The sequence below is a fragment of the Echiichthys vipera genome (assembly GCF_963691815.1).
Source record: "Echiichthys vipera genome assembly, chromosome: 9".
Classification (NCBI taxonomy): domain Eukaryota; kingdom Metazoa; phylum Chordata; class Actinopteri; order Perciformes; family Trachinidae; genus Echiichthys; species Echiichthys vipera.
Window position 1 is genome coordinate 24958713 of NC_139834.1, and position 23153 is coordinate 24981865.

The 23153-nt window shown below is 40.5% G+C and overlaps 4 protein-coding genes across 4 annotated transcripts; 2 read left to right on the plus strand and 2 right to left on the minus strand.

Moving 5' to 3' along the window:
- Positions 1-776: 776 nt before the first annotated feature.
- slc25a45 (solute carrier family 25 member 45) lies at positions 777-3874 on the minus strand (the record flags this gene model as incomplete). Its single annotated transcript, XM_083919956.1, has 6 exons — positions 3832-3874; positions 3682-3725; positions 3526-3597; positions 3241-3429; positions 1902-2136; positions 777-1057 (listed from the first exon to the last, which is right to left on the minus strand). The coding sequence occupies exons 1-6, from the start codon at positions 3866-3868 to the stop codon at positions 777-779; spliced, it is 858 nt and encodes a 285-aa protein (XP_083776082.1). The 5' UTR covers positions 3869-3874.
- Positions 3875-7960: 4086 nt separating this feature from the next.
- mad2l2 (mitotic arrest deficient 2 like 2) lies at positions 7961-12242 on the plus strand. The gene is made up of 8 exons (XM_083920237.1): positions 7961-8267; positions 9079-9197; positions 9310-9381; positions 9461-9561; positions 9661-9755; positions 10591-10664; positions 10955-11047; positions 11349-12242. Exons 1-8 carry the CDS (start codon positions 8228-8230, stop codon positions 11385-11387), a joined length of 633 nt encoding a protein of 210 aa, XP_083776363.1. The 5' UTR covers positions 7961-8227; the 3' UTR covers positions 11388-12242.
- A 1679-nt stretch (positions 12243-13921) lies between these two features.
- On the minus strand, positions 13922-15450 carry smim1 (small integral membrane protein 1; the record flags this gene model as incomplete). The annotated part of the gene is made up of 2 exons (XM_083920683.1): positions 13922-14045; positions 15356-15450. The coding sequence occupies 2 exons, from the start codon at positions 15448-15450 to the stop codon at positions 13922-13924; spliced, it is 219 nt and encodes a 72-aa protein (XP_083776809.1).
- Positions 15451-17239: 1789 nt separating this feature from the next.
- tmem82 (transmembrane protein 82) lies at positions 17240-19242 on the plus strand (the record flags this gene model as incomplete). Its single annotated transcript, XM_083919304.1, has 6 exons — positions 17240-17330; positions 17436-17508; positions 17596-17794; positions 17954-18368; positions 18542-18729; positions 19168-19242. The coding sequence occupies 6 exons, from the start codon at positions 17240-17242 to the stop codon at positions 19240-19242; spliced, it is 1041 nt and encodes a 346-aa protein (XP_083775430.1).
- Positions 19243-23153: the final 3911 nt, after the last annotated feature.

The window sequence follows — 23153 nt, forward strand, 5'->3', positions numbered from 1 at the left end:
TGTGACACACCTTAAAGGTATACTTGTGTGTTGTGTGTTGAAGTGTGGTTGTTTGAAATACTTATAATTAGTGTATTACCAACAGTAGATGACTACTGTAGGTAATACACTGACTATGGATGCATACCTCAAACAACCACACCTTAAAACATCAGAACTATTCCTTTAAGATGCCTGCTGGTGTTAACAGGACACCCACTACACAAAGGTTCTCTTATTCTCTCCACACACAAAACACTGGAGTGATATTTCTGACATCACATGAGATGTAGTGTGAAACACTACATGGATGAAACGAGGGAATCCCTGGATTAGAGACAGAATGAACCCGTAAACATGAACACCTGCTGTATGAACCTGGTCACAGCCCCAGCCTCAGAGCAACAGACAGGATGGACAGAAGTAGCAGCACATTAAAATGACACGAAAACGGTTCTGACATGTGGAGCCACCAATAATGAAGTCACGTGTATTGTTTATTCATGAGGAAATCCTAAAAGTTAGTTAAAAGTTATATCGTATATATATGCAGCTAGACATTTTCATCACTGGTGTTCAGCTGAAGTGTGTTCAGGTTTATGAAGATAGCTAGATGAGAACTGACCTATTCCACAGACACTTTAGCAATGTTAAAAACATTATCGCGACATCCATCATCTTAAAACTACCGCAACTGATGTTAAGTAACCCTGAGGTTGGCATTCAAATCTCCGCACGAGGTCGAGATCTTTTCATTTGCGTGGCAGGGAGTGAACGTGTTCACTGTCAGAGTGAGGTCATCTCGTCGGTGGACAGAACATCTTCATCAGACTCTCGTAGCTGAGGAAGGTGACGGCGTTGACAGGGAAGGCCCTCAGGCTGTTCAGCAGAAGGCCTTTGAAAAAGACCCTGAGTCCCTCCTCTCTGAAGCTCACTCTCATGCAGTGGAGGACCCCGCTGTACTCCCGGCCGCCGGCGCCAGACATCTGGAGCCGGGCTTTCACCACATCCATGGGCGTGGCAAAGGCCCAGGTCACCACGCCTGCCATGCCGCCTGCCATCAATATCGCAAACGTACCTGGGGACAGGAAGGTTTGGTGAATGAATGTATATCCTTGAAGTCGTGCCTGTAGGTCAAAAGAAGGCCGATGCTATTTGCACCCGGGTGTCAGTTGCCAGCAATGCTATTTGCACCTTAATGCAAATAGACACTCCAGTAAAGTAAACATGCATCAAAGCTAAAACCAAACTTACTCCTGGACGGAGTAATATAGCTTATGTGTTTTAGCCCCTCGGTTTTCCAGTGTTTCCTTCAGGGGGCCGACCACATCGGGGGTTGTCTCTGGTCCACTGACGTGGGTGCTGTCCTGCGGACGGCCCTGGCCCGGGTGGCTTGAGAGCTCTACACCGTGGTGTGGAGCCTCCTGTCTGCCTGGGCTGGGGTGGTGCCCCCTGCAGTCATGTACCACTATTCCTCTCGGTGTGCGTGGCCCCCAAAGTTAGATTCTTCCTCACCTCAGATGTCGGTGCCTAGCCATGTCTCCTCAGCAACCACTAGTGTGTGTCTTTGTTGTTTGTGTATCTCTGTGTGTATGTTTTTTGGGAGTGGTAGGTTTGGGTTTCATGGTGTTTCTTTGTTGTTCATGTTTTGTTTCGTTTTTTGTTGTGCTTTTATTTTCTACAAGGCATTTTTTGCTACTGCCAAAGTATGAAAAGTGCCATATAAATAAAGATTGATTTGATTTGATGTAACAAAAGCTGCACTCAAAATGACATCTGTTGCCTTTTTTTTATCTGTTTGGTATCTTTCATAGAGAAACATATGCAGTACAAAACCAAACATGTAAGATACTGAGACTTTGGAAAGTTTGGAATACATGTCATCATTCTTTCCCACACTACCCTTATTTATTTGAACCGACCTGGCTCTTTGCCGCCCTCGGTCAGAGCCTGCCGGGTGACCTCATAAGGCAGAAAGTAGAGCCCATAGCAGGGTACGTCCCTCAGGGCGAGGGCCAGGCCTCCTCTGAACAGACCCCTGGGCCCCTCCTCCTTCAGGATCACTGCAACACAATGAACAGGTCCACGGTATCGCTCAGTGGTGGTTTGACCCTGCAGACGCACCTTCACCAGGTCAATGGGTGCACAGACAAACACCTGTAAACATGTCAAGTTGAAAGGTTAGTTCACCCAAATTAGACCTAATATATCATTTTGTTTTAGTCTGTATTACCATAAAAATAACATAAAGCTTGCAAAAACTTTTCACATTGAAAGCATAAGCCTGGTGATAATATAGATTTTTTACAACGAATCCCATTAAAAGACTAAAATCGACAAAACTAGACTAACAGGTTCTGCCTGAAATATGGTAACGACAAAGTGTTAACCATAATAAACATCACGGTGCATCCATGTGCAGGTAGTTGGATTCTTGTCAGCAAGTGTCCTAGCAGAACTCCTCTACCCTAAGGCACATATCTTATTGTATGGCCACAGCATTTGTTCTTTTTGCTTTTGTATTCTTATGAGGGATTCAGACCTTTATTCATTGTACACAGAGTAAGTCGATATGATCCATGACACTCCTTCATGAAACTCATCCATAGCAAAAGGTTCAATTTCTCCTTCCTCTTTGCTCAAGAGTTCTCTGTTTCTTAGTATGAATTGCTCTCAGCAGCTTTGTGAAGAAGAGGAACTTCTTTGCTGGGAACCTCTTGGAGGCCCCCTGCTGGTCAGATAAAGTATTGCATGAATACTGATTATTACTCAGGATGCACAGAGGATGATTCCCTAATGAACTCTCCTCCACCACCATCAGGTCAGAATTAAATGAATATTTCACTCTCACAACCCCCAAGTGTTTAGTTACTCACCAGAGTATGCTTTGCTGCCCCCACCCGCAGCAGCTTCCGTGTTGGTACTCCTGCCTGATTCTCCAAACTCACAGCATGCTTACCGTCCTCTACTGTGGGTAATACACTGACTATAGACAAGTACCTCACACTCAGTACTTCAGTACCACCACTTCAAAAAAGCAGAACTATCCCTTTTAGTATCTGAATTCTCCTATGAGTAGATAGGATTTCTTTCCTAAATGCAATGGAGAAGTTTCTGTGATACAAAAAATCCTAAATGTCATCCTATACTGAGATACGATAGGATCTTGGGAAACTGGACTTGGACATTTTCTGTAATGATGCCCCAAGTCCTGTTAATGTGCTTTGGATGAAGCATGTGGTGAATGTCAGCTGTTCTTACCTGCGCCAGGCCTGAGAAGCAGCCCGCAGTGAAGACCTGTGCAGCAGACGCTGGTTTGCCTTGAGTGCGTTCACGGCGCTGAGACTGTGTGAGGTAATCTAGGGCATTACTGTAAGAACCAAAAACAACAGAGTTGACGATGCCCGTGGTCAGCACCGGAAATGCCATGCCCTTGAAGAATCCATGGAGCTGATATAATAAAGGCATAAAAAACAGATAAATAAGAATACAGGTGCCTTCTGGTGGAGGCCGGGACTATTTATGCAGTGATATCTGGACACCTACCCCTTCATTAGAGTATGTTTGAGCTATACAGTGGAAAATCCCTTTATACAAAGACTGGGCCTGCAGCCGCACCTACAAAGAATACAAGAGCTGTCAGAAAAAAAGCTAGTTTTAATGCATTTGGTCATGTTTATAGATCTCAGTGCGTCATACAACCTTCACAGTGTCTACTGGATGACCAACTGCCAATCCCAAGGCACCTATAATAACCAACAAGGGGGTGCTATTTCTGCATGCATATATATACATACATATAACATTGTATTCAATTAGCTTCTGTTAAAATAAGATATATATATTTCTTACCGGAAATGCTCCCAGCTATGAATTCCAAAAGAGGCATGATTTGCACAATTCCACACCCTTCAAAGAAGAAAAGGGTGTTAAAGGTGGAGAGAGATAACACCTGAGGATACTGCTTTACAGCTGCTATAAAGAGAGCTGACTGTGGTCAGCAGCCATGGATAGTTAATATATGACCGTTAAATATGGGTCAAGTAACGTATATGTTTACATCAATATTACAATTTCACAAAGCCCCTTTGTGTAGAGGATTATTAAAGTTCCCCCAGCTCAATATCCTGTTAACATGACTCATTAAGGAGACTTGTCTGAAATCTTTATGTTCTCAGGACTGTTTCTTTCTTTAGGGCAAATGTTTGATGAATATTTCACTAGGTCAACATGTTGAAATCACTAACGGTTAACAGCCTGCTGATGTTGAACTCCTTTGGAACCTACACCCTTGAAACAACAGGCAAGTTTCTTTATACATTGACTTTAAACATTGTTATCTCCACAATGGCTGAACAGATTTTTACCATTCAAACTGCATTTGAAACAGCTCCCTTTATAATTTTGATATTGTTAAACAGTGGGAATAGACCTTACTCACCTCCAACAACGAGGACCCTGTGAACATGAACATGCATCACCCCGATTTTATGATTGTATTACAACTTTAGCCTACCCCACACTAGCTTAAAACATTACTAACGTTACATTTCCCGTGCAAACCCCGTTCAGTTACTGATGTAGGTCATCACACGGTGTATTAATACCATTACATAATGCAATAAAAAAAGGTAAGTTAGATTAAATCACCTTGCCCGCCTTTTGAAAGCGTCAGCTCATCGTTGGAGTGCTGGTTTCTGCAGAATAACCCGAAACATCACCGTTTCCCCTGCGGGATGAGCACAGCCATGATCACAGCTCATCAATGCGCCCGGTGTGTCTGGTCTCTAAGCAACCGACATTCAGAGGAGCGTTTCCTGTTGGACACGGAAGCCTTTTCAAAATAATAGTCAAACAAATTAACAGAAAGTTGAACTACAGGTTAACGACCAGAGTTGGTTCAGGTTACTTTTAAATATAGTTAACTACTGAATGCAAATTAATAATTTTTTTCAGCTTTCTGGTGTAGCCAACAGGATATCCGGGCTAAGACTCATGATTCCCATTTGCTCCGCATATCCATCTAACGGAGTCAGGTAATAAAACTACAAATAATAACAAAAAATGATGAATAGCTCAATTATCATCAGACAAGAGCCGATTGAAGCCGCTACCCAAATCTTATCCCGCTGCTCACAGTTTCTATGCAGAGTCCGTTTATAGAGATTACCCTTACAACATCAGTAATGACACAAACTACAGGTGTACTGTGTATTCTACAGGTGTAGGCCTTCTGAACACACACATACCGACAGTGACTTCATTCATTACTCATTATATCTTTACGCAGTTGGCTAAATATTGATCATGCTGCTATATTAATGCTCTGAAGTCAAATACAGTGTTGTGATTCTGGACAGTCTCTCGCTCTCCTCTTTAATCGTTGTTTTTTGTCTCCCTCTGTCTGTGTTTTTCTGTATGTGCTTTCTTTCTGTTTTCTGGTGTTGAGTTTGTTTTCCTGGGAGGTGATCCTTGTTAGCATTGATCACCTGCCACTCTGTATATAATCCGGTACTGAGCCTCACTCAGTGCCGGATCATACCCTCTACCTACCCTGATGTCTCCCTGTGTACCTGCGCCTTTTGTGTCCACTCATCTCGTCAGTTTGTATCTAGTTCTTCGTGTTTTTCCTTTGTGTTAGTGCACCTTTTTGTAAATTAGTTTTATTAAATTCGTTAATGCAGTCTCCTGAGTTCCGTGTCTGCATTTGGGTCCCCTCCTCCGTGTATTCTCCGTCGTCAATCATGACATACAGCGCCTTTAAACACTAGTCTTCCAGGTGTGTGATTTTATTTTGAAGGTGAAATCGCATGATTTCCGCTAATATTGTTCCACTTGGTTTGACTTTTGCTGTGTGACTGAAATCATACATTTTCCAAGAGTTTAATAAAATAAACGATGATCGATTTATTCCCAGACATTTTTCTTTAGTGTTTAGAGAAGTCCACTCAAAACACTCCTCCTGCAGAATATTAACATTTAATCAATGAACACTCAAATCCACCCAGCAGTACGTTAGATATGTGCACTTAAGGCATGGGCCATATACAGTAGGTCTACAGTGCAGTAGCCTACATAAGAAGTGTATTATAGAGCCTTAGGAAAACGTATGCCTATGGGCTGCACCAGTTATCAACCAGTCAAACCAGTGTGACATACAAACACAGCAAGAACCTGAACATTAAAACATTATATAACAGGTTGCTACAGTAGTTCCAAAGCATTGTATTAGTCCTAGAGAGGTTGTAACCATCTTTAAAATATAAAGATTGACTGGATTGTATTTTAAAACGGCACAATTAATGTTATTAAAAACACAATGCTGTAGCCAGAGGTTGCTCCAAGTCATGAGTCAGTAATAACTAAGAGAAAGAAAAACAAAGGCTTTCATTTGTGTAATAGCTGTGAAAGAGAAATGAAAATGTGTTACACTTTAAATATTTAAAATATATATTTAAAAATAAGATAAAAAACAAATATAAAATGGAGGTATGAACCATTTTTTTTTAACCTTTTCTATACATGTGTTGAGCAGAGGCAGTTTATTTTTAAGTGCATTCCACAATAGGGGATTTGTTTTTTGCAAATCTACATTTATTTATATAATATTTTGTCATGATAATAACAACATGAACTAGGACTTCAATATCTACCTTCTTCAAGATTAAACCTAACTGGATCCTTTTGAAATGGAAGGATTTCCATAAATTTGGACCGTATCACAAGTACCCTAGTCCTTTGTTGTTTCTACAGTTGTAAACCAAAGATGACATCAGTTTTTAACCCTGCTGTGATAAATTAATCTGAAAGATACATTTTGTCCACCGGTTCTCAAACTGTGGTACTTGCACCACTGGTCAAGCTATCTCTGGTGGTACTTGAAGGAATCTCCAAAATAAAAAAAAAGAAACATTCATTATTAAATTAATATAATACTAAGAAAATACTTTAACGTTTGGGATCATTGAAATTTAATTTAAAATAAGTTTAGCATTTTTTTTTTCTAGAAAGTTTCCAGCAATTAAGCAAAAATGGACCGCCCATTTGCAACCCTAGCTGTGATAGTTTACCAACAGTGTTTCAACCACTTTTTAAGATGACAAGGTAACTGGAAGGTAGGAAATCAATGACACGCCTTGATATGTTTGGTCAAATAGTTTAGTCATGTAATAAGAGCTAAACTGTGATGGCAAGAGAGCGAGCAGAGGTAAAATGACTGGTTTGAAAACACTGACATGACGGTTCTGATGTTCTTCCTACAGCGTGGCTGTGGCTGAAGACAGTCAACAGTAAATAATCTTCTGATTAGGAATAAACCTTCCTGTCCGTAGCCGAATAGTGTCGGCCTACGCTGCTGTATTTCAACATTGGTGTTAGTGGTGGTGCTTGAGAGAGCCTGCTTTTAACTGAGGTGGAACTTCTTGTACGAAGTTTGAGAATTCAATTCAATTCAATTCAATTTTATTTACAGTGCCAAATCATAACAAAAGTTATCTCAGGACACTTTACAGACAAGGTAAAGACCACACTCTATGACTTGTTTATGATTTACATAGACCCAACAATTCCCCCGTAGAGTACGGTGGCAACGAACAATATTTAAGTTTTCCCACAGTTATGGTGAATCAGGATCAATTGTCTTTATATCAGAAACGTATTATTGCATATTTTGTGTAAAAAACAAAACAAAACACCTTGTCTTTATTTATGTATTTCTATTTAAGAGTCCTTTTCAACGGAATTCCATTGCTAGGCAACAGCCTTGGTCCTTGGTAACTTCCTGTCAGCTGATATCATTCACATACACTGCAACAGGAGATAAACTAGGACTGTTTTTGAATGTTTATGTTTACATCTTTGAAAAGATCCATCCATCCAGCCAGCCAGTCGCGCAATCTCCCTGCTTGCAACGTAATCGCTAGTGGACGGTAATCAATTTGTAAACAACTAGTGACGTCATTATAATGCGCGACGACGCTATTAACAGAAGGTAACGGGGGGAAGGAAAAGCCGCCTCTCGGGTTGTGAAATAGATTATATCAGCAGTTCGTGATGCTTTTATTTTATCATTATCGTTTTAATAACCTTTGTAAAAGCTGACATTCTCGGTGTCCTCCCACTGTTTGTCCTCGGCAGAAGAAGAAACGAGGCTTAACGTAATGGACGTTTGACCGCCTCCCGCTCCGCTGACGTTAGCTAGTCACAAAAGTATCTCTTGTTTAATTTGACAGTTTTATGACCGGAAAAGATGACAACTTTAACAAGACAAGATCTGAATTTTGGACAAGGTAAGACAACCAAACACAGCAACGACGAATCATCCTGTCCCGTAGCTGTGGCTGATCTGTAGAACCAGTGTCTCTATCCAATTCAGTTGAATAAAAAGGTAATAACATCTGATTTTGCCTGATTAGTAGGTTGCCCATTGCAATTCATATACTGAATTATGGGTGTATGCTGTCACATTCGGCATAATACTATAATACATACCAAAATTCTCCTCTACCTGCTGTTGCTGTGTCGCTTTTGAGCAACACTAAATTGCCAGGTATTTACATTGAGTTTGGTTGTACAATACTTTATCCTAGTACAAGACCATAAAATTCACAAATATTCTTTCCAATACACATTATTTACCACAAAAATGATGTAAAAGTGTAGTGTAACCTTATGTGTGTACTTAATTTTGGGGACACTACACTGTATAATGAACTTAGTAAATACTCACCAGAAAATTATGCTATATATATAATATATATATATTAGTTATAAGTCATTCAGCATGAAAAAAGCATAAAAAAGGAATAATTGACCAAATAAATCATAGACTACGAGGACCAAGAGGAGGCGGCCATAATGATAATGGAAGTTGTATATCTCTTTGGTAATGCACTTTGTAGATGGATGTAAACTGAACATTATGTTGTAACTCGTTGTCCACCTTACTATGGTTGGAAAGAGGTTGGGTTGGGTTTGTTTTAATAATGTTTCGCTTTTAAATTTTTGATCCAGGAAGTTAGAATTTGTGAAATCTTTCCAGCTTTACTGAAGTTGTATTAAATGCATGAAGATCTAATTATTTTTTTTATTTATTTACAGTGGTTTCTGACATCCTGTGTGAGTTCCTGGAGGTCGCTATTCATCTCATCCTGTATGTCCGTGAAGTTTATCCCTCTGGAATATTTCAGAAGAGAAAGAAATACAATGTACCTGTGCAGGTACAGATAAATAAAATTGTAATTAATTACAACATGCTCAAAGTTTTTAGGAAGGCTTATCTATTTGTATCTCTTATATTGATCTTTAGTTTTTGCTGTGTTGTATTTCCAGATGTCATGTCACCCAGAGCTGAATCAATATATTCAAGATACACTTCACTGTGTGAAACCACTCATTGAGAAGGTAAGACATGACAGGATGCCGACTGAGGTTAATATAGTAAACATATGTGCACTGCTGAACTCTTTTTTTCCCCTCCCAGAATGATGCAGAGAAGGTGGTGGTGGTCATCATGGACAAAGAGCATCATCCAGTAGAGAGATTTGTCTTTGAGATTTCCCAGCCTCCACTGCTATCCATCAGGTTTCCCCTTTTTCTTTCTTTTTTTTAAACAGCAGTGAGTATAAACAACATGCCAATTATATACATGGTCACTGACTGCCAGTGTTCTTTTTGTTACAGCTCAGACACATTACTCTCTCATGTGGAGCAGCTGCTGAGGGCGTTCATCCTGAAGATCAGCGTGTGTGATGCTGTTTTAAATAATAACCCACCAGGTAACATCACTGACGATTGCATAAAGATAAGGACTTGACTTGACTGCCTGTTCATTGGCTGTTGCAACTTTTTTACGCCCGACGTCTGTTTGAAAAGCACAAAGACGGAATGGCAGGACTGATGTTTCGCGCCTGTGAGCCAGCATCGGAGGTAGTCACAGAGCAGCAACCCTGCTGAGCTGACGTTTGTGTGAATGGGAAAACAGGAAGGGTGAAATAACAGATAGTAGCGATGCATGAGTCGACCCACCAGCAGGTCAAAAAGTGACAAAGCAGCGTTCAGAGTAGCCTAAGTTAGAAGCCTAAGGTCTGTGTGAATGACCAAAAAGTCTGCATTCTGGCGTTTCTTTATTGTGGTGCTGATGCAGAATCTCTGTGTGAAAAGGTCTTTATCACTCTTAAATGTTTACATTCGTAGCAGACCTTTTGGATTGTGATAGACTCGAGGACACAGGTGGAATAACATGAACAATATGTAGAATTAATATAATTAACAATGGTTTTGTTCCAGCCATTTAATAACATTATTAGACACCTGTGTTTTAGGCTCAGGTGTAACTTCTCACATCTGCTCAGTTTGAATATATATACAGTATATAAGCCTGCGAGGTGTAGTTCAGGGTATATAATTCTCATACCCAACTCTTCGGATCAATAGCTGTACTGACAATACATAAGAGTCTTTCATAGGTTACTGGGCATGCATACAAGGAAGTAAGTTCTGGGACTAGAGAATCAAGTTTATGATAGCAATGAGTTTTTTGCTAAGGACATGACATGCATTATATTATAGATACAAATTATAGACTTCTATGTGTCCTGTTGTTTGTCACAGGGTGCTCATTTACAGTCCTGGTACACACCAGAGATGCTGCTACACGCAACATGGAGAAGGTTCAAGTCATCAAGGTGAGCTTTTAAAACAACAAAGCAAATAACTTGTCCTTAAAGACACCAACAAACAGAAGTAAAATCCCATTAATTAAAACCAAAAACACTGTAAAAACAGCACCCCTGCACCTAGTGTCTTTTAACAGAGGAGCTAAACATCCTACTCAGCATAAACATCAAAACACTACAAGAGGAGTTAAACGCATGGAGGGAGCGCAGGCCGTGTCTGTAACAATTGTAATCAGCTCTAATAATATGTCAACTCTGAATAATCACATTCATGTGCTGTGTCACATTTCCCTCTGCAGGATTTCCCATGGATAGTTGCTGATGAGCAGGAGGTCCACATGCAGGAGCCTCGACTCATCCCACTGAAAACCATGACATCTGACATAGTCAAAGTGAGCGGTGTATCTCTTTAAACGCATGGGTGTCAAACTGATCCAGTAAAGGGCCGTGTGGCTGCAGCTTTTCATTCCAACTAAGCAAGAACACACCTGACTCGACTTACTCAATCACCTGAACTGTCTTCACAGGGTTGATTTGTTGGACAAGGTGTGTTTTTGATTGGTTGGAATGAAAACCTGCAGCCACACAGCCCTTTACTGGATCAGTTTGACACCCATGCTTTAAAGATATAAATATAGATTCTAACTGTTTAATATTTGTTACTGAGTTTCGATTGTTCTCTGTGTTTAACAGATGCAGCTCTACGTGGAGGAGAGAGCTCAGAAAGCGTAGGCCCGCGAGTGACGATGTGGAGTCAGAGTGTATCACTCGAACAGTCAAAAGAGATACATGAGTTTTTGGTCGACACATGGCATCATCAATTTAGAGATGTGAACATCATGCTGCAGCTAAGGGTTAAACTGATGCACCCACCGTCATCATGAATCAAATCTGGCCCTGTCTGTCTACCATCTGCCTGTGATTTCATCGCATGTCATACAAATATGCATGAATATGGTTATTTTCATTGTCATGTGTTGTGTTTAATTGCTTTCCATGCAGATCTTTAGTGTAACATCCAAATGTAGCTCTTGCACCATGACAATACAATTCCAAGGGAAATATAGACCAGTATAACCACGCGGGATATCAACTCAAATATCCACAGACAGCAACGTCTACTAACCACAGGGATCTGTTTGACCCCTAACTGTGTTAAATCCATCCCCCCACCCCCAAATGTTTCTCTTTGTTAATGTCCCCCAAGAGGTCGTCTTCATCTCCACAGGGAGGTCAGAGGTTCGATCGTCTCGCTGTGTTTGAAGACACTATAGTGTCACACTGAGTCATAGCAGGTCTTTGCATGGTGTCACAGTATCATCGGTCAGGGAAGCAGTAGGAGTTTTTCGGTTTGTTCCTTTTAAAGGCTTTTTCTCGTGCAATCGGTGCTAACATTGACCTCCATTCTTATGTGACAAATGAAAGTTGTGATGTTGTGACAAAGTTTTTACTGCTGATAACGATGTGATCTTAACGTGAAAAATATTAACTTCTAATTAAAAGAAATGTTTTTATAGCACCAACGGAAGAAAAGTTGTATTAAAGCAAGAACTTTGTCGAATGACTCTTGGTAAAAAAAAAGCCAAACCCATTCTTCTTTATGGAATAACACTCACTGCAGATGGTTCAAAGTCCTCAACAGCACCACACACCAGAAGATATTTATTCACTGACCTCACAGCAGAGTCCCTTGGCAGTTGAGTCACTTTAATGTGAATTTAAGCAATGCCACCACAAATTGAACAGCTGGGTAGCTGATATTTCAACACACACACACACACAGACATGTTTCCCAGCCTTTCTTGACATCAGATTTATCGTTTCTACATAAAAAAAACAACAGAAATCCATATCCAAATTGTTCCATTAAGATAAAGGTCACACTTGCGGTATCATTTTATAATTTCCTTCTCAAAATTGCAGACATCACAAGTAAATGCCATAATATCTGTTTTAGGAAATTGTGCCAAAAGTCAAATCAGGCTCAGAGCTCTCCCTCGTCAACAAGCGTAGTTTCCATGTTAAGAGTCTGGCCCGGTGGAGGCTGTCTTTAGGTAACCAACCTGAGGTGCCTGTCCTGGATATGCAACTCCCTAAACATGAACGGGTTATTGTGAGAGGTTATCAGGCACATCACAAGCTTACGAAGACCGCAATTTGAGTGCAGGTTTTTATCAGAACATCATAAAAGAGGAATATGCAGTCCAAAGTCTAAGTGTACTCCAGTAATACTCATTCCTTTGGTCTGTCATGTTGGTTAGAGCATATGGAGCATTTAGTGCATGTGCATTTGTGCCCCAAACTAAAATGAGAAAGAGGCAAAGCACATTTATTTTGACTGTTAGAATGTGACGCACTGATGCAACAACATCTCTGATGAAGAAGGCCAGAGGTTCCCAACCTTTTTGCTCCCCCAACGGCCGTTTCTTATGCACTCATGTACCCCTTCATCAACTCAGTATGTACTTGATATACTTGAACTGTCAATAGCTACGCACTACTACTACGCCTGCTACATGGAGTGATGCTGAATGTTTCAACTGCTTGTTATTCTATTTATTCATTACTTTAAGCTGTTTAAATTGTGCTTGCTTGCTAACTAGTTTTCACACACTCTTACATAACTGCAATATGTGGTGTTCATGTGTTACATAATGTCTTCTTTTTGTTTCAATTACTTGAGCTGCGCTATAATCTTTCCAAGAACTCCCCTAACAACAGCATAAGTACCCCCATGGGTAACAGACTGGTAGGGAATCACTATAGGCAACAATCTGCCATAAAATGGATGGAAGAAGCAGCTTTGCACGATTGAAGCAGGTGGTACCATGACATTTCCACCATAAAGGCACAAACTGGTGCATGACACTGATGAACCCAATAAGTATTATTGCTGCTGCTGTCAATACCTTTGTGTTAACCAGACATTACATAATTACAAAAGTATGTGCATTTAGATATTACTCTTGATGCAATTTAATACTTTTTCGAATATTTTACACACTTTTCTACAACTTTCAATTTCATGAATAGAAAGTTTAAAAAAACAGACGTTTTACTTGCAAAGCTATATGAATATTGAATTTGTGTCATTTCCTATAAAAGTACATTTCCAGTCCCTTGTGAAAGAAATGATTTAATTTCCCTTCAGCGTAAAAGGACTACACTGTGAGCTGTTTTTGGTGAACTTTATCTGAAAATATTAAAAATCTTAATGTAGCCAAAATGTCCGAGCTCTTCTCTCTGCTGACAGACAGGGCTCCCCATCAGCACCTATGGACGTAGTATCCGGTCACGTATCCGATGATGTAAATGGACACCAGTGCAGCCAAAGCTCCTGCTGTCTTCACTACTACTCCATAGCTGCCGTTACACACTCTGTTGTAGATCCTGTGAACGTTCCAGAAAGAGGCAGAGTCAGGTCCGTTGTCATTATCTTACAATAACCACATTGACACTTTATTGTGACTGCAAAGATTTTACAAATTCCACTGGTGTCACGTTTAAGATGAACCTTTTTAACCCCATCAAACCCAGTTTAGTCCACATGGTTTTTATCTCATCCACATCTTCTTACATTTATATTCAGTGGAGATGAAGATTAGAGAACAAATTATGGTCATGAAAGCTGGGTCATGACCGAAAGAACGAAGTCGCGGATACAAGTGGCCGAAATGGGTTTTCTCAGAAGGGTGGCTGGAGTCTCCCTATGAGATAGGGTGAGAAGTTCAGCCATCCGTGAGGTAACTGTAGTGGGTTTTCTTAGCCATTACTTTGTTGCCAAGGATTTTTCCAGAGATTCTCTATGGGGTTTATATCTGGACTCTTGGCTGGCCAATTCATTGTTTCAATATTCTTAGCTTCAAGGAACTGCTTCGCCTGTTTTGCAGTGTGGCAGGGGCCTTGTCTTGTTTTGTCTGTCAAAACTGCGGGCAGATTGGAAGACAATTGCAGTGGAGGTATCGCATGTTGCCGAAGGAGGTTCACATAAACATTTGCATTCACCCTGTAGTTGTACAAGAGGACCTTTCAAATTGTCTTGAGCGGCAAGAACCTGTGTGCCAAGACAGATCATTGCCCTGTTTAGCACTGAACTGGCGAGAGATTCCACCTGCAGTGTTGAATCGATTCCACTTTGAGAGTCTTCACACATTCCTGTCCTCTCGTGCACTTTTTTTTACGTGGATGACCGGCCTTTTTGAGGGACTTAACTTAATCTTTGTCCTTGTAAAGTTTCAATATTTTGAAATCACAGACTTGGAACGCTCAACCTCTCTTGCAATGGCTGAGAGGGTTATCCCTTCGGCCTTCACCTAACCGGTAACCAGGAGAGCTGCCAGACAGAGGCCAACAATTGAGTAAACTGTCACCAAGTGCCAGATTAACAACAATGACTGGGAGGTATCTGAAAGTGTCTAATTTTGCTCACTGTTTTTTCACAAAATAAAGGTTTTATGTTGAAGTGCCTTGGTTATTTGAAAAAACAACAACAAACATGCGAGTACAGCAATGGTATAGCCACATCTCATATTCTAACAAATTCTGAACAATAAAAAATAACTATTTCAGAATAAATCAAATATTCATAATTTGTTCTCCAATTTTGATCTCCACTGTAAGGTAGGTTTGTTCTTCAGTAGCATTAGAACATTTTTACTTTAACCCTTTATATTTCATCTTTGCATCATTGTGTGTCTCACCTCATCACAGCAGACTGGGGCGCCTCCACGTTCATGTTGATGTTGTTCTCATTCCAGCGGTCATATTGCACGCTGCCGGCGCTGTTGGAGTCCATGTTTGTGTCCTCCCTTTGTTTATCCTTTGCTTCACTGCTCAGTCTGGACACACAAACTGTCCATTAAGCATTAGACGTTGTCTTGACTACGGTCATAATGTGAAGTTGGATTTGGTAGCAAACATTATAATTATGAGAATAAAAGGTAACTTACTGCAAAAAACCCAACCATAATAATCTGTTTGTAATCATAATGCACTTTAAATGAGGTGTAAACATATTTGACGTGACATTTATAATAAGTGTAGGTCCCAGTGAATCATGTCAGTCAAGTCTTCAGTGTTTAATCAGAAAAAATCAGGCTCAAATCATTGATATGATGATTGTCACCAAAAGCAGACTTCACTTTCAATCCCCACATTCAGATCAACTTAATGAGTGCTCACCTGTTGAAGTCTGAAACACGTAAGGACTCTGAGGAGCTCTGCTGCAGACTGACACTGAGACAGCCGTGCCTCCTGCCTGGTATAAGACCTTGGTCATAGTTCATGTGTTCATGGAGGTCAGCCTGTCATAAATCCATTGGTAGGACTCCAGCTTTTCTTATATGACTTTTTCTTAGTGATAAAGAGCAATTTAACCTCTGTGTGGCTTGTTGTTCTCTGGTTTCATCACATCCTCCGCAGATAATGGACTACACAGCAAAATAATCCTTCCCCTGCATGAAAATGGGATTTTTGGCTGAATATAATGTCACCTTGTTGTTCTCTTTTTGGCTGCAGAGGAGAAACATGTTGAAGCTGTTACTGCACTGGAATAAAAGCACCCTCCTGTGTTTTTAATCTCTTTTGTCTCTCACTCATTTTATCTTATGTATCAAGTCCAGTGTCCTTAAAACGTTTCATATTGCAACAGATCAAATAAATACACTCTTTGCAGTTAACCTGTATTTACATTTGCACACTGAGATTAGAAATACATTTATTTTCAGGTTTCATTGGATTTGAACACTCGGGGGGAAAAGGCTAAGGGATTAAAGGTGGCTCCAGAGATCCAGGCATCCACCATGAGTCCTGAAATAGCTGCTACACCTCTCCTTATATCTCGAAATAATAGTAGTCCACATTTCTTTATCATCTATGGTAAATATTTATTTAAATATTTATTATTTATTTAACGGTAAGAGTTTCATCCAAAGCTTAAATTCATGCATTAAGTCATGATAATTCATGTAGCCTACCCTAAAAAGAATTGTTAATAATCTATGGTAAATACAGTGTTGCTTATTCTCTTTAATCTTATTATGTAACACTTCTAACACATTCATATTCATATTCCCAGAGATCCTAATGGCCCTATGGTGTCATCTTGGGAGTGTTTTTGCTGTTGTCATTGTGGAGGCGTGTCTCTGACCTGTGCCTCCCATTTGCAGGTCACTAATAAGTGCAACACAAAGCTGCATTGTCCTCTCAACTTTTAGATTTACACGGCCTGGAATTTCAGGCTGTACAAATAAACTTGACGTGAAATGTTGCTCTAGATAACTTGGGAGCACAGCTATCACCTGCCATCACATTAGGGTGTATGTGTTTCCTATGGCTCAATAACCTGCACTGTCTTATTATGAGTCCGGCTGCCGAGGCTCCAGCGACACTCCTGTGACCTTTGGTACAAGCGCAGAACAGGCTCCTGCATGGGCAAAGCTCAACTGAAGCAACAAGCAAAAACACAAGAGCTGAGCTGGTACTCCACTCTGACCTGATCTGGGATAACCACAACATATGAGTGTGTGATTGCTTGGATTACATTTTTGTGAAACCTGTGACATTTAAAAGCCAAAGCTGGTGCGATGTTGTCCTTTTTCACGTCGTTCATCCCGACTTCCTACTTACCAGGGTGGCTGACTCTCGATACAAATCCACTGGACAGTTTACTCCAAGGTGAGCTCCTTATTCATTCATTCTCTCTCACGTCCACATTACAGCCTGTCTTTAAACAGTATGAGCGGCTCATTGGTTAAAAAGTCAGTGTTATGTGACCTGCAGGGCTGGTGGGTGCATGTGGCATCTCTGTGCTCTGCTCCCTGATAAGACTGCACTTGTTCCTAGAAGAGGAGAGGTGAGGAGATTAGATCTGGGCCTGAAGATGATTTCCAGTGTTGTTACAGATCCACTATAGTTAACTTTGATTTCAAACAACCCACAGTGGGATTGACAAAGATGATACAGACACATCAATCAAGAGGACACCCACTCAGCGGAGGAGAACCAACACGGGAGTTGTTGGGATGCTTCAGTTTGTCTTTGTGACTGCGATGCTGGCTGTAGTGGGCTCCCGTGTTGCCTCCCTCGTGGTACTGGAGTTTTGTCTTCGAGCTGTCTCTGGATTGGTTACAGCAGGACCAGTAAGAAACCGACCTGATACTCAACTGTATCACACAATGTGCCCGTTGTATCTACTGCTCGAGCTCATTTCTGTAATTTACCACATCATGATGGTTCATAACATCTAATATAACAAACACCCCTCATCTGTTCCGTTCATATGCTTCTTCATTCCCCAGGAGTCCGGCAAATTTCTGCAGCAGCTGTTAATTCAGAGCCAGTTCTCTCTGGGCTGCGCCCTCAGCTGCAGTTTGCACTTCCTCCACGAGGGGGCGTCCCAGCGTTGGCTATGCCTGCTCCTGGCGGCAGCACTCAGCTGGTTCCTTGCTAGGCAGGCCACACTGCTGCTGCATCATGCCATGTCTCTGTATAAACTCCACAGCTCACAGCGCTACTGCGGCATCTGCATCAGCCTCCTCACATCAGGCCGCTGCCTGCTGCCCATGTTGTGCAGAACTATGATCATTGCTTTCTCTGTGGCTGTGCTGGCTGCCGTTTCCATCATCAATCAACACTTCCTCTCTGCAACAGAGGCCCTCAGGTTTTGGACACCACTGACTATCTGCTACACACTGTTGGTTGTGTACATGCAGGGTAAGAAACACATCAATTAGGAAACATGTCAGAGATTATGGTGCAGCACTCATGGGACACTGATCAATCCATCCAGAACCTTCAATAATAACAAAGCCTTCAACAGTGTGATAGTATTTTTAATGCCTCAGTTAATTTGACGTTCCCTCTAATACTGTGCTTTGGTGCTGCAGAGGAGCAGCATCGGATGCCTGGCAGCCAGGTTGTACTTAACACAGTGGTGGTACGTCTCGGGGGTTTGATGGTCCTGATGCTGACTGTTGGACGTTGGGCTGACGTGCTCCACATCATGATGTGCTTCCTGGGTGAGGCCGGCTGTCTAATCCCCACTATGGATCTGCTGGACGCAGCATCCTCACAGGTCAGTGAGTCTCCCTGGAAGCAGCACACAGGGCCAAAGGCACTTTCTGTCCACCGGGACCCCAGAACTGGGGCAGACTATCAATGTGTTCATTAGACTGGCTCCCAAGATGAGACTAAACTTCTCAAACTTGGATCCCAGGTGGAGAAGGTAAAAGATCTGCATGACAGATTCAGGTCAAAGCGAGCCTATACATCCTATTTTTTCTCAGTAGGCTAGCCTGTTTAAACAGTTTCAAACAAAAGCATACACTGTTGCGACAGTGTTTATAAAAAAGTGGAATTTGTGTGCATCCAATTTAAAGTATTCAGCAAATAAAATGAGATTAACGCTACAATTGGAACTTAAAACCCCACACACGTTCAATATAATAGTGGCGGTATTAATGTGTTGTTTTTTTTAAATAATGAATGATTATTCTTATACTTGTGCATACAGGATGAAGATGATTATACAGACTACATAAAAAGAGAGCGTCGACGAAGACCACAAGAGAAGGAGCATCGGAGATAGCCACTTCTTTCTACACTCATTATAGTGTACGCCCTGTAGGGCCACATCAAAAATGCTTTTCTATTTAAATTGCAATATTTTTTCAATAAAAAGTCCACAAAGCATATTACAGTGAACTGAATCTCTTTAAAAAAGGTTATCCTGAAACCTTTCCGGATATATGATTATAATTATTAACCTCAGGAATGGATCTTATTGTCTGTTATTCTCCTATAAATCTGATTTTCAGTCACACTGACTCAGGTCCAGCCCGGGATGTTATTCTAGTCCGTGTGACATCTTTGATAAATGAATGCTGTCATCTTTGAGAGATGTTGGCCTGTCAGTTCCTCCTCCTGAGGAGATTTTCTTGGTGGGGCCTCAGACAGAGCTGTAACCCTTCACACAGCCTCGAGAGAGATAAGGGTTAATATAAGCGAGGTTTACTAATGTTATATGGCTAAAATGATACCGAGCTGTGAGCAATCAGCCGATTCTCATTATCACAACACACCGACTGTGATTTAAGGAGGTTTGAGAATGTATTTGCACTTTATTTATTGCTTGTATAATACTGCTACAGCTACTTATAATAATAACAAGACATAGAACAACAGACCTGATAAAAACAGTGTATATAAATAACAATATATAGTTTTAACTATAACTATACTAACTATACAAACAATAGATTTACTGTATAAAAGACAGGGAAGGGAACCACTGCAGTCATATTAGTGACATAGAAAGATGTAAACAGTTTCTCACTGTAGCGACAGAGAATAAATAAGTTAATAACAAAGTACAATAAACACATTCGTTTCGGTTTATATATATATATTATTTATAATTATAATGTGTAGCAATGGATGGACCATTGTCTCTTTACCAAATCCCACAACCACATCAAGATATTCGACTAAATACATTTAATCACATCATATTATACATAATGTAGCGAATTACAGTGAGTAGAAATAGCAGGAGAATGTCACAGCCAGCTCACATCGACGCTTTACCGTAAAATAAAGATCTACAGGATGGAAATAAACGCACAAAACTCGTGTATTTAAAAGGCCACGGCTCGTATTTGTCACCTCTTACGGAAACAGACACACACGGTTAGAAATACAGACATGAACTTCGTCCTAAAAGACTAAGGAGACGGGTGAGTTTGTTCATTTGTGTTCACAGTAAGTCAACCTCCGGGCCTAAAACACTAAAAACACTCCGCTTTGTGTCTGCGGGAGAAGAAAAGGCAAAATGGCTGACGACGACGTTACACTAGAGCTGTAAAGTCACACAAAATGGCGTTAGACAAAGACAAGGCTGCTGCTGTTATTCGGACATTAAAGCGTCGCCCAAGATAGTTAAATAACACGCGTAGGACATTTTATAGGCTACGTTTCTTTTTCATACAGATACTTTATAACACAGCTCGTTACTCTGTTGTCACCTTTGCTACATTGTCTGCATGGCGTTAATAGAGCCTGCTTCTCTTTGACACGCCACATTAAATCCACATCCGGTTAATGCCCATTAGATGTGTCTTTATTGTGACAGAAACATATTCCATGAGAGGGTTTTTATTCCTGGTGGAAAAAGGCGTGTGAAACTACAGTGGGCACATGTACAGGTCCAGTTCCCGAAATAATCCAGTCTGAATCATGAAGAGGACATTTAGTTTGGTGTCTATAGTCGATCCACCACAATAGGAAATTGTACTCCCACAGATTTATTAGATTTGGACTGGATAGAGATCCTCATCAGGACGAGCTCGGTGCGTACTCCACGAGCACCCGAGTCCGCTGCAGAAGAGGACTTGTTGTTACCTCGTCAGGAGATCTGTTCTCATCCTATTGGCACGCAGGACGCATGCGCAGAACAGCTGTGCGTGTCCCCTGTTACCGCAGTTTGACGCATGCGCACACTTGCCTTTTAATGTGCTTAATATAGCAACAAAAGCAGAATAATGCTGTGGTGTAGTAACAGAGCTTTTCTCCACCAAACTTTAATTCAATAGTAGTTTCAGAAGAGGCTGGAGTCAGAATACTGCGAATAAGATCAACTCAAACTCAGGTCACCCACCTTATGGAGCTCTCTACAGTGTACATATTTGTTGTAGTTTTCTTTTGTAGCCTTTATTTTTATTTCCTCTTAAGGTTTTTTGCATGCACCACACACCAGGGCACATTCCTTGTAATATGTGAAAACCTGCTTGGCAACAACCTCCATTCTGATTCTGATTTACAGAGGTTATAGTTTTTTTTCCCAGTCAGCTACACATTAAACACGTATCATAAAAACAGGGATAGTCTTTCAAGGAGAAAGGCATGCTTTTATTTACCCCTCATCATGTTTATCACCACTGCTCTCTGTACCTTTGGACATGCGCCTGATTGCTCATGTTACTGATTAGCCTGAGCAGAGCTGAGAACAGGTCAAAGTTCTTCACTTACAGCCTTCACAGCGTTGTGTTGCCTATTACTAGGTTATTTGTCCCGATACATTACAGACAAAGCATTAACACAAAGTGAAAATCAGGCAAATTATAAACCTTATTATGACAAAGTGAAGTGTTTTATGAATAACTGTTTTAATGTCCTGTTGAACTGTGACAGCCTTCTGCATTATTGTTCCATTGGCCTAATCACTTGTTACTGTGCTTGTTTTGTTATCAGCTTTGTTTTAATTTAATGGTTTGAACAGTCACTATGTTTTTTTTTATACATGTTTTAGCAGTTATCCTATGATCGAACAATGTATTGCTCACAAATGTCCCTGTTTCTTCTGCCCACATACGTCAAGTTAACTCAAAGACACGTAAAAGGGATTTGGTTTGATGTATCAATCGTGCAGCTGATTTTTTTTCTTCTGAGAATATCTTAAACATCACACTGTGGCTGCTTTTGCACGATCTGCGTTTTCATTTAGAAGCATCAAACACTGGATTATGCTTCCAGCTGAGCTCAAAACGTGCACAGTTGCACAGACTTTCATTAATTTTCCCATGGTGCAAAAAAAAGGGAATCTGAGCAACCAGTCATTTCCACATTAATTTGGACTGTGATTCAGGTTTTAGTTGTAATGCTTTAGTTGTCATTACTGTACTGATGTGAATGTGCTGGTATTGTAAATGTGCACTTATTTGTCTGTATAATTGTTATTGTGATAACAGGCTATAATGGTGTTACATGTAAATGGTTGTTTTAGTGTCCTGTGACCGTTCTGTGTGTGACAGTCCAGGGACTGTGGACATAAACCATCTCTTCTCATGTTGAGACCGATGTTTAACTCTTTATTTGCACTACTGCGTTTAGTAGTCTCATGTTAATGGATGGATGAGCTTTGATACAAAAGTCACTAATTACATGATTTTCTCAAGTTCCTCGACATTAGGAACTATATGTTTAGGAGCTATATGTTTAGTTTGCTTGTGTTCATGTTTATATTTATGTAGGCGCTGTCAAATCAAGTCAAATTCCTTGTAATGTAAATTGCCTGGCAATAATCCTGATTCTGATTCTGATTAGGGTATGTTGAAGAATGAGTGTTATGGGCTTGTGAGTATTTCTGACTGTGACCATTATTGACAGAAGACAAAGTAAAGTTTTTTGTTGACATTTACACATAATTTCCTGTTAATTCTAAGGGGGCAAAAAGTACAATTTATGATAAATAATTAAAAATATCTTTGAAACAGTCTTTGGCACTGACATATAAAACAACAACAACACACACACACACACACACACACACACACACACACACACACACACACACACACACAATTATGATAAATTTAAAAAAAAGTGTCAGTATTAAAAGTGATGCTAGGGTTGTTCTTCCTCTGGTATGTGAGTCCATCAAAACATCACAACAGCAGTATAAAATAAATAAATAAAGGAACATTAAAATAAGTGATGACGTTG